The sequence below is a fragment of the Mustela putorius genome, unplaced genomic scaffold (assembly GCF_011764305.1).
Source record: "Mustela putorius furo isolate JIRA1106 unplaced genomic scaffold, ASM1176430v1.1 tig00003942_pilon_pilon_pilon, whole genome shotgun sequence".
Lineage (NCBI taxonomy): Eukaryota > Metazoa > Chordata > Mammalia > Carnivora > Mustelidae > Mustela > Mustela putorius.
This window is the reverse complement of record NW_025422087.1, coordinates 19,065,085-19,078,805: the sequence shown is the minus strand read 5'-3', so window position 1 is coordinate 19,078,805 and position 13,721 is coordinate 19,065,085. Positions and strand designations below refer to the sequence as shown.

Sequence of the window (13,721 nt, the reverse complement as noted above, 5' to 3'; positions counted from 1 at the left end):
AGAGTAGCTTGGGAACTCGTCCTAGCCTAGGTCACCACGAGCAGGGGCACAGCAGCAAAGACTCTTGGGTGCAACCCTACGCTCCTTCCATTGAGTCGCACTGCCACCATGGATGGGCTGTGGTGGTTTAAGCAGGGGGATGGTACGAGATGATTTGCTCTTATGCAAGTGGCAGAGAGGGTGATCAGGGAGAAGCACTGAGAATGGAGACAGGGAGACTAGTTAAAAAGATAAGGCAAGAAAGTCAGGCAAGCATCCTTCAGCTCCTGAATTAAGGGGATGGCAGGTGCATGAGGAGGCTGCAAAGGGCAAGTGGAGAATATATCCAATGCAGTGATGATAGCGATGGGCCACGGAGTCTAAGTGAGGCCAACAGGCAAATGAGGCCATGACAGAAAGGGAAAAGTTGGTCAGGTCAGAGGATGGGAAGGGACATTAATGGGATGTCGGCGTTGTTCATCCAGACCTTTTTTTCTTTTCTAGGCAGGATCAGTTCTTCTCCACCTTCAACACAGCCCACTCACTACAGGACTTAAAGGCTTCCCCAGATTTCTGTCTTCTTGATAAAACCCAGTCTATGCTACTAATAGTCTTCTTTCGTCATTTTAAGCTGCCTAAGAGACCAACCTCCCAAATGTACCCTAAACCTCTGTTAACTTCAGCCATTGTCCTCTTTCAGACTTTGACTGCATACATCCCCAGAGCTGACCTCTTCTCTTCGGTGCTCTCGGTCTCATGAATGGTCTTCGCAAGGTCGTCTATAGCCTTGATCTCTTCTCAAGAATCTATTTCATCTCTGTGCATTAGCCACAGCCCAGCAGATGCTGGAGACAGGGGTTCTCAGCCTTTTCATCTCCCTCCAGCCCCGTCTCAGTCATCCACACTCATGGCCATGTCCAGAACCTGATTTTTTTTTTCTCTAACTCGCTCTCTAATCTCAATATTAAGCATCACACACTTGCACTTCCGCTGGTCTCTTCCCTCCAACAAATCATCAAACATACTTCTAACCTTGTGACCTAATTCACTTTTCAAAGTGAAACTTTTCACTTTCTGCCATCCCTGAATGGTCTCAGATCCCTCGGTCCATCACTATAGTCACAGCTTTGTGTGTACTCTCACTTCCCTTGCTGCTTTTTTCTTTCATCTTGTGTACACACACACACACACACACACACACACTAACAACACTCTTCCTTGTTGAATCCAGCTCTCCACCCACTCCATGCCTGCCTGTACTTGAAGCGCCAAATGTGGCTGATACAACTGACAGCTATGCGGACGGGTCCCCGTTAGAACTGTCACCGTGAGTCTCGCATGGGTCCTCAGGCTGCCCACCAGTCCACCACATTTATCTAGTAGTTGAAGCACCTAACCTCCACCCTTCTGAAACCATTTCCTGCATTCTTTTCTCAACAATCTCTTTCCCTTCCTTTTAGTCAAGGACTCTGATTCTCGTGTCCTCAAGGCACTGGACCAATCAGACAAGGACGCTCGCTTCCTCCCGCCGCAGCTACACGCGACTGTGTGGGGTCTGTCACCTGAATGCCTCCTGCTGCGAAGGACAGGATGTTTATGCTCCTAGGTAAGACCCACCTCTCCGTGGACGACCAGCCTCTCCCGCTCACCCGGCTGCTCCGGTAACTGCCTCCTGCCTCTCCTCCGTCATCATCTTCTCCCTCTCTTCTGAATCGTTGCCACCAACATGCCAAGATTCGAATATCCTCCACCTTAAAAACAAAATCTCCACCTCCCTGGACCTTCCACCGCTCTCCAGCTATCGCCCACCTTTTGTCTTTACAGCAAAAACCCTTAAAGCACTGCCTTCTCCTCCTCCGATTCCTCCCTTGCTTTCTCTCTTGAACCTTCTATACTCAGCCTTTTGAACCTGTCGTGTCACTGAAACCCCTCCTCTCTAGGTTGCTCGTTTCCTCCATGTGGCCAGATTGAAGGTCCATTCTCCGACTACTCAACAGCACCTAACACAGCTGTCCGCTCCTTCTTTTTTTTTTTTTTTAAAGATTTTATTTATTTATTTGACAGAGAGAAATCACAAGTAGATGGAGAAGCAGGCAGAGAGAGAGAGAGAGGGAAGCCGGCTCCCTGCTGAGCAGAAAGCCCGATGCGGGACTCGATCCCAGGACCCTGAGATCATGACCTGAGCCGAAGGCAGCGGCTTAACCCACTGAGCCACCCAGGCGCCCTGTCCGCTCCTTCTTTTGAGAAACACTTGCTTCACACGGTCTTGTGATAGGACTTTGGTTCCTTCATACCGATCTGCATGATCTCAGCCTCCTGTTAGCTCCTCCTCCTCTTCCCCATTTCTGGGTATTGATCTGCCGCTCAGCTCGGCCCTAGAGCCGTTTACAGGCTACGTTCACTCCTCAAGTGATCTCATCTCAACTTTCCCACAGTATTAAATACCAGCTACACATCTGTATATAGCCGTGTGCTAGATTTCTATGTCCAATCGTGACCTTTCTATTGAAATCCTAGTGTTATATCCAGTTGCCTCTTAGACAGCTCCACTCGGATGTCTAAGAGGAATGTCACACTCAGGGTGTCTAAAATCAAGCTCCTGATTTGTTTCTCTCAGATGGCGCCTCTCCCAGCATTGTCCTTCTCATAAAAGAATCACTGTCATCTTGTTGCTAATGCCAAAAATCTTAGTGACTCTTGATTCCTTTCTTCTAATTTATTAGCTAATCCCAGAGGCTCTACCATCAAAACACATCCTGCCTCTGCCAACTTCTCACTACCTCTTGCAGCCAGCTTTGTCTGAGCGGGCCACCGTTCCTTCCTCCCTTGACCATGGATGGCATCAGTCTCCACAATCCCGCGTTCTCTTCTCTTCTCTAAGCAGTGATGCCCTCATGATCTTAACACCCTTTATTGATCTCCGTCTCAGGCAGTCAACCACCGGGCGGGGAGGGGGAGGTTAGGGGGAGAGAAAAAAGTGTTCTCCGTAGGCTCATCTCCTCTTCACCCCTCTGCTGGCTGCACCCCAGCTACCTGACACAGTATTTCTGAGCCGCAACACACACACTCCCACTTGCAGCAATCACACCTGCTCTCGCTCAAGATACCCATGTGGCCTCCTCCCTCCCTCCATTCAGATCTCTGCTTAAATGGCATTTCTTTTTTTTTTTTTTTTTTTTTTTTTAATTTTTTATAAACATATATTTTTATCCCCAGGGGTACAGGTCTGTGAATCACCAGGTTTGCACACTTCACAGCACTCACCAAAGCACATACCCTCCCCAATGTCCAAAATCCCACCCCCTTCTCCCAAACCCCCTCCCCCCAGCAACCCTCAGTTTGTTTTCTGAGATTAAGAGTACTTATGGTTTGTCTCCCTCCCAATCCCATCTTGTTTCATTGATTCTTCTCCTACCCACTTAAGCCCCCATGTTGCATCACTACTTCCTCATATCAGGGAGATCATATGATAGTTGTCTTTCTCTGCTTGACTTATTTCACTAAGCATGATACGCTCTAGTTCCATCCATGTTGTCGCAAATGGCAAGATTTCATTTCTTTTGATGGCTGCATAGTATTCCATTGTGTATATATACCACATCTTCTTGATCCTTAAATGGCATTTCTTCAAACAGGTCTTCCTGAAAGTGCCATGTCCCCATCACTCTCTTTCCTCTTCCCTGAATCCATTCCTTCGTATCATTGATCCCACCTAACATCATGTATTAGAATGTGAAGTTCATGAGGGCAGGGACTCTCTATGCTTTGTTCACTCTTAGGATTCTCAGGAGCCAGAGCAGAGCACGACACATAACAGGTGTTCAATAAATATCTACTGAACGAATAAATAAAGGAACAAAATTTCCTTCCAATTTTGGGTGTGATAAAAGCAGCATATAATACAAGACTGACCACCACTCGCTACCTTGACATTATATTTAGAATAAAATAATCCAGCATTTTCAAGTATTATCATTGGTCTTCCTTTTCCCTAAAACAATATGAACTTTGCTAGAAATGTCCTAGCTGTAAGTAGAGATGATGGGATGATGGTTATGATTATTAATGTTATAGTAACCACTGATCATTTTCCAACATGCATGAGATCATATCACTCCTCTGCTCAGAACTATCTGCTTCTTTTTCGCTGTACTTTGACATGAAAATTCCATATCATGGCCATGTAATCTGGTTCTAGTCTACTTCTGAACCCCATCTAGTGCCAGTGTCTTCCTGTTCACCTTACTGTAGTCACAGCGATCTTCTGTGTTCTAAGGCACCAACCTGATTCCTGCCCCAGGGCCTTAGTTCTCGCTGTCTGAATATCCTTCCTTCAGATCGCTCGCATGTCAGCCTCAAAGCCTAAACCCGAAGTGACCTCCCTGGACCAATCTGGCTAATATTAGCTGCTCCCTTCTCTCACCCCAGGAAATCTGTACCTTATGACTCTCTTTTCTTTGTACCTTTATCTAAAATTACTTTGCTTTTATACTTGTTTAATATCCTCATCCCTCACCGGAATGTAACCTCTGCAGAGTAAGGACCTTGTCTCTCCTTCACAACAGTCTGCTGACCAGAGACTGCCTCAGAGTAGAAGCTACATGTCTGTCTGCTGTACAGGGAAGACCCGGGCCACCTTTCAGGGTCAGCTGTGCCTGTGTCAGGAAGCTGCTTTCCCACATCCCTCAGTCAGGCCTGGCTGACCTGGAGCTGGCTAAGACTCCAGCTTCCCCTTTGGTTCTTCTCTGCCTGTCTGCCGTCCCTCCCCAGCACTTCGCAAGCTGTTACCTTGATGGCCCCCGTGGCTATCTGGATATGGTGCAGCCGCCTCAGTGTGCTCTCTCTGTCGATGAAGTAGGAGGCTGCCAGCTGGTGCAGGGTCTCCAGGGACACGGCAGAACTGTTTCCACTGCCCCCAACGACAGGAGCGCTTCCTGCTGTTTCTGCCTTGCGGCTCAGTTTTCGTTTGTCCACAAAAATGGTCAGGGACTCTTCTCCTGTCACAAACAACATGGGTCCATTGGTAAGGCCTTCTGCTCCCTAATCCCCTACCAGTTAGAACATGAAACCCTTGGCCAGAAGAGTCAGAGCTCAGAAGGAGTCCTCTGCCCCTGCTGAAGAAGAGTTCTAGAACAGTCTCATCAGACAGTGCACAGGGCAGCGCGCATCACTGCCCCGGGGGGCCCTCCTCCCTTTCCCTCATTCTTTAACCATCCCATAGCCCATCCCCTCCCCTCCAGCTTATCCATTTAACATCCTTTATTGATCTCAGTCTCGGGCAATCTACCTCCATGGGGGAGATAAAATTTTCTCTCTCAAGTTGTTTATGAGAAGTCACCATGGATATTTCTGCTCCCTCAGAAAGGGCAAGAGCCTTGAAGTTCAACCTCCCTCCTCCCCATCAAACAGTCAACGCCTACCACATGCCGGCAGCTGGCCCAAACCCTTGGAGAGTTTCTTTTTGTCCATCAGACAGTGAGCTAAATGTTATCATAAATCCCACTTTCTTCTTCCCAGGGCAGCGACAGCTCTGTCTCCTCAGAGCTTTCGATTCGGTCACAGGTTACACCATCCCCACTCCCAACCTCGTCCCCATCCAGCCCAGAACCACTGGAATTTGTTTGGCCAGTTACCAATCTTTAGAGAGGCCAGCAGGGGTCAGGGACTCAATGGACATTTACTTCTTTGCCTATGGGTCTGACAACTATAGCCACAGCAAATACTAGGATGTGGAGAAGCCTCTGGGTTAGAAAGCGCTGTCAAAAGAAAACTGGGAGCGCCCCCTGCTGGCAAGTACTTAGTAGGCGCCTGTGAATCCCCCACCTCCTTACCCCACACCCCTTCCTCGAGGAGGATGCTTATAAGCAAATAGCAATGTTCTGGATGTCACGATTTGGATGTCAAGAGATTATACTGTTCTCAAAGGCACCAGAAAGAAACTATTTCTCAGGCGGTAACAGGCTGGGAAGAACAAAGACCCAGGAAGACTCAAGCTCTACTCCATGGGTTTTAAAGCTATAATTCAATGATCCGACAGCCAGTTAGCGTAGGATTGCGATGTTGCTTACCTCCAAGGGTGGCAGAAAGTAAGAAATGAGTGCCGTACTTTTTAATCAAGTTTTCAGTGACCTGCTGTAGGTTGGGTCTCCTTCCAAGGAGGCGAATATTCCGGATAAACTCTGGGGCGAGAGGCAATGGCAAACTGAAGAAGTCCTTTCTTTCCAGAGCCAAGTTGTTTACTTTCCAACGGGCAAACTCCCTGGAGAAAAAGTCAAGGGATAAAGAAAAGCTCCATGTATGTAAGAACAAGAATCATAAAATCTGAAGTAGAGAATGCTCTTTCTCCACCTCTGCCACGGTCCCCTCCCCTCAGCACACGTCCCTCCACACACACGTCCCTGGTGCCTGGAAGAGGCCTGCTGGCCTCCACTAGGGCCCCTGTTCCCAGGCTGGGGAAAGACCCATCTCGGCTGACTTCCATCACAACTTACTTCCATCTGGCTGTCTCACTGGAGAGCAGCTAATCAGCTCATCCGTATGAAGGTAGTCGTGTACCACAGTGTAGTATGGGGGCAAGACGCCAACAGTGAAAACATGAGAGCAGCGGTTTGCAGAGATGGGAACCAGGTCCAGTTGCCCCTCAGTGCATGAGTCCCATGAGCTCCCCATTTGTAAAGTCAGGAGTTTGGTCTACACAATAGTCCTCACACTTTTTGGTTTACCCTCAAAAAAGGACTGTGTCTCCATATTTATGTGGCGTATAGCCATGGATGATTACCACTTTAAAAACTCAAACTGAGAAAATTTAAATGTATTATTTTACTTAAAGATCACAGCAGTAAATCTATTACATATAATGTAAATAGCATATTTTTATTACAATAACCATATGTCCTGAAACAAAACCAGCTTAGCAAGAAGAGTGGTATTACTTTGCATTTTTGCAAGTCTCTAATATTTGGCTTAGCAGAAGAGAACTGCATTCTCATATTTGCTTCTGCATTCAATCTGTTGTGATAATTGTGGATATTCTTCTTTGTGGCTATTTGTTGTTCACTCAACAAATGTCATTCCTTAAAGGTTAGTTACAGCCTAGAATCTGAAACCATTTCAGTGCACTTTTCATAACTCTGTTACATTAAAATCTGGTGTTCTACACTGTACTTTGAATGTGTCCTTTTACCCTTCAGGATTTTGGAACATCATTCACTGGTCATCTAAAAAATATGGGATCACTGAATTATTCAGATCTTTCACATTGTGAACTTTTCATCATGTAATTGCAAAACACCATATTTGTTAATATCACCACAAATCTCGTGAGTAAAGTTATTAAATATTGGAACTGCTACCAAGCTCATAATGACAAATATGAGTTTTCCAAAATTCTAATTTTCATCTGAAAGCTTAAATTTCATCATTGGCAACAAATATTAGTTGTTTTCCTTGAAGAGGTAAACCTACTTCATTCCTCACCACTCCCCCTTTTTTTTTGAGGAAATGTTTGCCAGACACTAAAGTCTAAATAACAATAGTTTGTCTGATGGTTGTTCTTTCAAGAAAAATTCAGTTCCAATGAAAAAGCAGCTAGTTGAGCTCACAATTCAATCACAAAAGCATTTTTTCCTTGAGACAATCATCTCTCTTCTATAGCCTCCAATGTGCTTTAGGTGTATTTTTCCATTTCACCATACAAAATATTAAAAAGACATGTACTCAAGGGTCAAGAGCCAATAAAATTAATAAACTTGATTGCTTCAAGGACATTTCTGATATGAATCTAACATGCATGTTTCTGTGCATGCGCGCGTGTGTGTGTTTAGGTGCAAGTATGTAATGATAAAAAAATACATGACTGGGGCACCTGAGTGGCTCAGTGGGTTGAGCCTCTGCCTTCAGCTCAGGTCATGATCTCAGGGTCCTGGGATCGAGCCCCGCATCAGGCTCTCTGCTCAGCGGGGAGCCTGCTTCCCCCTCTCTCTCTGCCTCTCTGCCTACTTGTGATCTCTCTCTCTGTGTCAAATAAATAAAGTATTTTTAAAAAAATACATGACTACTGGTGTCCTTTGGTGAGACTGCCTTTATCCAAATCAAGATGATTTGTTTTCACATTAGCAGATGTCAACATGGACATCCTGAAAAGCCCTAAGAGGACCCACCTTCTAGGAAGCCCTATTATACAAGACGCCCAAATTCCTTTCTAGTCCCATCTACACTTTTAATCTTCTTGCTTTGCTCCTCACTGAAATGTCTGTATTTTAAAGGGGACACATTTCCAAGAGGAATCTGTCTTACGATGAAATGTAAAGGATTACATCCACTGGTAAGAAAGGACTCTTCCATGGCCTTTCACATTATACTCGTAAGGACCAGCTCCACTGCATTAGGGAACAACAAAATGCAAAGTTTTATCAACCTTCTCACCCATCCCAACTCTGCTCTTTGTGACAGAGCTGAAGCTTGGTCTTTCTCCCCAAATCCATGGACTACAAATTATAGGGCTGCATAAAAATAAAAGAGTTCCAAAATAAGTGAATAAAAGTCCATGCCCAATTTAAGGCTATAGAATTCTCTCATCTAACTCTAGGAACTAAGACAGAGAGGAGGGGCATGTGCCAAATATTACCAGGGAAACAAAAGAAAAGACGACTAATAATTCAAGGTTCCAACAAAGTCTTTTAAGATTCCCATTGTGTGGCTTTATTTATCTAAGCAGGCAAGTTCATAATAATACATTATCATTTATTTCCATCGTACAGGAAATGTCAAACTTTAAAGTACAGGGTATTTGTCGAACTGTTTTCTATCCCAAATCCCACTGCAGCATACAGAACAATTGCTTGATCTCCTGTCCAAATTGACCAAATGGCCAATCAAAAGACATGGGGTGGCTTAATAGACTTTTTTTTTTAAAGACCCAACTACATGCTGCTTGCAAGAGACTCACTTCAGCATTAAGGAGACCTATACTGCAAGTGAAGGAATGGAAAAAGATATTCCACGTAAATGGAAATCCGAAGAAACCTGGGGTAGCTATATCAGTTAAACAGACTTTAAGCCAGACTGTAACAGGAGACAAAGAAGGGCATTCTATAATGACAAAGGGATCGATTCACCAAGAAGATACAACATTGGTAAATTATGCACCAAGGTAGGAGCACCTAAACATATCAAGCAAATATTTACAGCTCTAAAAGGAGAAATGAACAGCAGTTCAAGGAGGAGACTTCAATGCCTCACTTTCAACAAGGATGAGTCCATTCAGACAAGATCAACAAGGGAACATTGGCTTTAAATGGCATATTTGACTAGATGGACATAACAGATATTTGCAGAACATTCCATTCAAGAGCCCCAGAAAACACATTCCTCTCTAGCACACATGGAACATTTTTTGGGGTAGATCACATGTTAGGTCAGAAAATAAATTTTAATAAATGTAAGAAGACTGAAATCATATCATGCATCTTTTTCATCCACAATTGTATGAAACTAGAAAATGCGAGAAGTAAAGTGGAAAATTCACAAATACATGGAGATTAAACAACATGCTCCTGAACAACCAATAGGTCAAAGGAGAAATCAAAAACTAACTTGAGACAAATGGAAATAGAAATACAAATACCATGCAGCAAAAGTAGTTCTAAGTGGGATGTTTATAAAAATAAATGCCTACACAAAGAAAAAATGAAATTCTTAAATAACCTAATTCATACCTCAAGGAACTAGAAAAAGAACAATGAATTAAGCCCAAAGTTAGTAGAAAGAAGAAAATAACAATGATCGAGTGGAAATGAATAGCATAGAGACTAAAACGATGACAGAAGAGATCAATGAAAATAAAAGTTGGTTTTTGGAAAAGATTTTTAAAATAGACAAATCATTAACTAGACTAACCAAGAAAAAAGGGAAGAGACCCAAGTAAATAAAATTGGTAATGAAAGAGGAGACATTACAGCTGATACCACCCAAATACAAAGGATCACAAGAGACTACAATGAACAATTACTGACCAAATAATTGGACAAACTATGAGAAATGGATAAATTCCTAGAAACATAACCTACCAAGAGTGAATCATGAATAAGTAGAAAATCTGAACAGATGAATTACTAGAAAGAAGATTGAGTCAGTAATAATAAACCTCCTAACAAACAAAAGTCCAGGATCAGCTGGCTTTCACTGGTGAATTCTACCAGACATTTAAAGAATTCTTACCAATGTTTTCCAAACTCTTCCAAAAAATAGAGGAGGAGGGGAAACTTCCAAGGCCAGCATTACCTTGATACCAAAATCAGACAAAGACACTACAAGACAAGTAAATTATAGGCCAGTATCCCTGATAAATACACATGCAAAAATCCCCAACAAAATATTAGTAAACTGAATTTGACATTACACAAAGAGAATTATACAGCATAATCAAGTTGGACTTATTCCAAGAATGAAAGGATGGTTCAACATTTGCAAATCAATCTATGTGCTACTCCACACTAATAAAATGAAGTATAAAAACATATGATCATCTCAACAGATGCAGGAAAAGCAATTGAGAAAATTCAACATCATTTGTGATAAAAACTCTCAATAAAAAATATATAGAGGGTACATACTTCAACATAATATATATCCTATATGACAAGCCCATAACTAACATTATATTCAATGGTTAAAAGCTGAAATCTTTTTCTCTAAGATTGAATAAGACAAGGTGGCCCACTCCTGCCAATTTTATTCAACATAGTACTGGCAGTCCTAGCCAGAGCGATTAAGCAAGAAAAAGAATTAAAAAACATCCAACTCAGGGCACCTGGGTGGCTCAGGGAGTTAGGCCTTTGCCTTCAGCTTGGGTCATGATCTCGGGGTACTGGATCGAGCCCTGCATTGGGCTCTCTGCTCAGCAGGGAGCCTTCTTCTCCCCGCCCCCCCTGCCTGCCTCTCTGCCTACTTGTGATCTCTGTCAAATGACTAAATAAAATAAAAAAAAAAAAAATCCAACTCAGGAAGAAAGAAGTAAAATCATCAATTTGCAGATGATATGGTATTATATATAGAAAACCCTAAAGACTCCACCAAAAAAACCTGTTAGAATAAACTAATCCAGCAAAGTTGTAAGATACAAAATCAATATACAAAAGTTAGTTACATTTCTATAGAGTAATAACAACTACAACAAAAAAACCCCACAGAAATTAAGGGAAAATCCCATTTAAAATAGCAAAAAAAGAAAAAAATAACAAGGAATAAATTTAACCAAGAGTATGAACATTCTGTACACTAAAAACTATATCATATATTGGTGAAAGAAATTGAAGAAGACACAAATAAATGGAAAGATAGTCTATGCTCATGGATTGGAAGAATCAATATTGTTAAAATGTCCATACAATCCAAAGCAATCTACAGATTCATTACGATCCCTATAAAATTTCCAATGGCATTTTCCATAAAATAGAAAAAAAAAATCCAAAAGTGTGTGTGGAACCACAAAAGAGCCCAAATAGTCAAAGCAATCTTGAGAAAAAAAGAACAACGCTAGGAAGTTATCACACTTCCTAATTTCAAACTACATAACAAAGCTATAGTAATCAAAATATGGTATTGGCATTAAAAACACATTGACATCTATGCTAAGTGAAATAAATCAGAGAAATACAAATACCATATATTTCACTCATATTCAGAATTTCAGAAACAAAACAGATAAACAGGGGAAGGGAAGGAAAAATGAAATGAAAACAGATGAAGATAAATCATAAGAGACTCTTTGAAGGAAGCAAACATGGTTGCTGGAGGGGATGTGGGCGGGAAGATGGGGTAACTGGATGATGGACATTAAGGAGGGCATGTGATGGAATGAGCACTGGGTATCATATGCAACTGATGAATCACTAAATTCTACCTGTAAAACTAAAAACAAAAACAAAGCAATAAGACACACCGATAGTGGAACAAAACAGAGAACCCAGAAACAAACACACATATAGGGTCAATTCATTTGTGACAAAAAAGCCAAAAATATACAATGGGAAAAGGATAGTCTCTTCAATAAATGATAATAGCAAAACTGAAGAACCATGTGCAAAAGAAGTAAACTGGACCCTTATCTTCCACCATACACACAGATAAACTCAAAACAAATTAAAGACACCACTTAAGACTTGGAAGAAAATCTCTTTGAAGAAAGCATAGGCAGTAAGCTCCTTGACATGGGTCTTGGTGATTATATTTGGAATCTGACACCAAATCGAGCCTCCCTGATTCATGGTAGGCCATATTCATCAACTAATAAACAATTTCTATCCTATCATTTAGATTGCTAGAAGAAATAAAAAGCAGGTGTTCTTCCATTTTTTCATAATTTCTTACAATGGTCAAAGCCCCTCACCAAAAAGAAAGATCACCTTATTATAGAGGTGGTTGCCAATATAATTAAATTTAATAAATAAAAAAAGGTGTGCGCAGTCCCTTCATTCAGGGCTGCCAAACGGTACCTCCTACAAGCTTTCCTTGACCATCTCATCCAAAAGAACATCCTCTTTCTCTCTCACTCTCTGTCTCCATGCTCTGCTTTAGTTATCTTTTTTTTTTTAGCATTTATTACTACCCAACATAATACATTTTTAAATTCTCTTCCTCTCCCAGTAAAACAAAAACTCAATGAGGGCAAGATTGACCCTTTCGGTCTTAACTCAACAGCAATAGAACAATGCTAGAAGTTCTAACCTTTCATACTGTTAGTAATATACTTCTGTTAAATGACTGGGAGATTCTCTCATTTATTTAATTTAAATTAAATTCACTTGTTTTATGTCATCGCTCTCCTATTCCTTTCACTGTTTGGAAATTATTGATGACTAGATAAAAAAATGCTACAGCATGGGAATACGTAGATGCGACTACTAATTAGTGATTGATCTGAAATGGAAGTAAAGTATCTGAAATGTGTATGCATATCAATGAGAAAATTAGATTTGACTTATAAAAATGTAATTTACAGGCATGATTTTATATACTGTTTATACATAAATCAGACACAGATGGCATTTTCTTATGCTTTGGTAAACTGAGTCAGGGCCTTCTTCCATTGTCTTCAGCAGACATGGATACCTTTCAAACCCTGGGGCACATTCTGAACCCACAGTCTACACTCTGAAGTCCAGTGAGTACAGAGCCCCCATTCAGACTCTGCTCTGCTTTATGCCCAATGTTAATGATCAGCAGCCCAACCCCTACAATGGGTCTAACAACAACTTCTGCCACAACAACAACTTTTGCTATGATAATAGCAAAACTGAAGAACCACGTGCAAAAGAAGTAAACTGGCAAGGTAATGTTCAAGGTCACCAAAAGAAGTAACAATTTTAAAGTCATGCACTTTTCCTTAATCCTCCTTTCTTTTTGTCCAGCATCAGACTTGGAAAATCATATATTTTATCCAAACCAAAAAGAGTTTTGAGCATCTATTATTTAAATGAATGAGGCTGTGGAAGCTTAGAAAGCTAAGTAATTTACCTGATTTCACACAGCTACCAAGAGGGAAATTTCGACTGTTCAAATTAGAAGGAACATTTTAGTACTATCTGCCAATATTTTTTCACGTTATCGTGTACATTGAAAATTCTCCATGTGATGCATTGGGACCAGAACAGAGGAGACCAAGCACAGGAAGTCCTGCTACCCCGGACTTTGCCCAGTCGCCCCAGGGGCTAAATGGGTCAATATATGGACAAACCTGTCCA

At 41.8% G+C, this 13,721-nt stretch overlaps 1 protein-coding gene across 1 annotated transcript in view; it reads right to left on the bottom strand.

Annotated features, from left to right (window-relative positions):
- Positions 1 to 13,721, bottom strand: part of BRINP2 (BMP/retinoic acid inducible neural specific 2) — a 108,450-nt gene that overhangs the window by 16,222 nt on the left and 78,507 nt on the right. Inside the window, exons 3-4 of the mRNA XM_004761967.3 lie at positions 6,048 to 6,238; positions 4,768 to 4,976 (exon numbers count right to left, since the gene is read on the bottom strand). Of these exons, the coding sequence (XP_004762024.1) occupies positions 4,768 to 4,976; positions 6,048 to 6,238 (400 nt within the window). The remainder of the gene's footprint in view (positions 1 to 4,767; positions 4,977 to 6,047; positions 6,239 to 13,721) is intronic.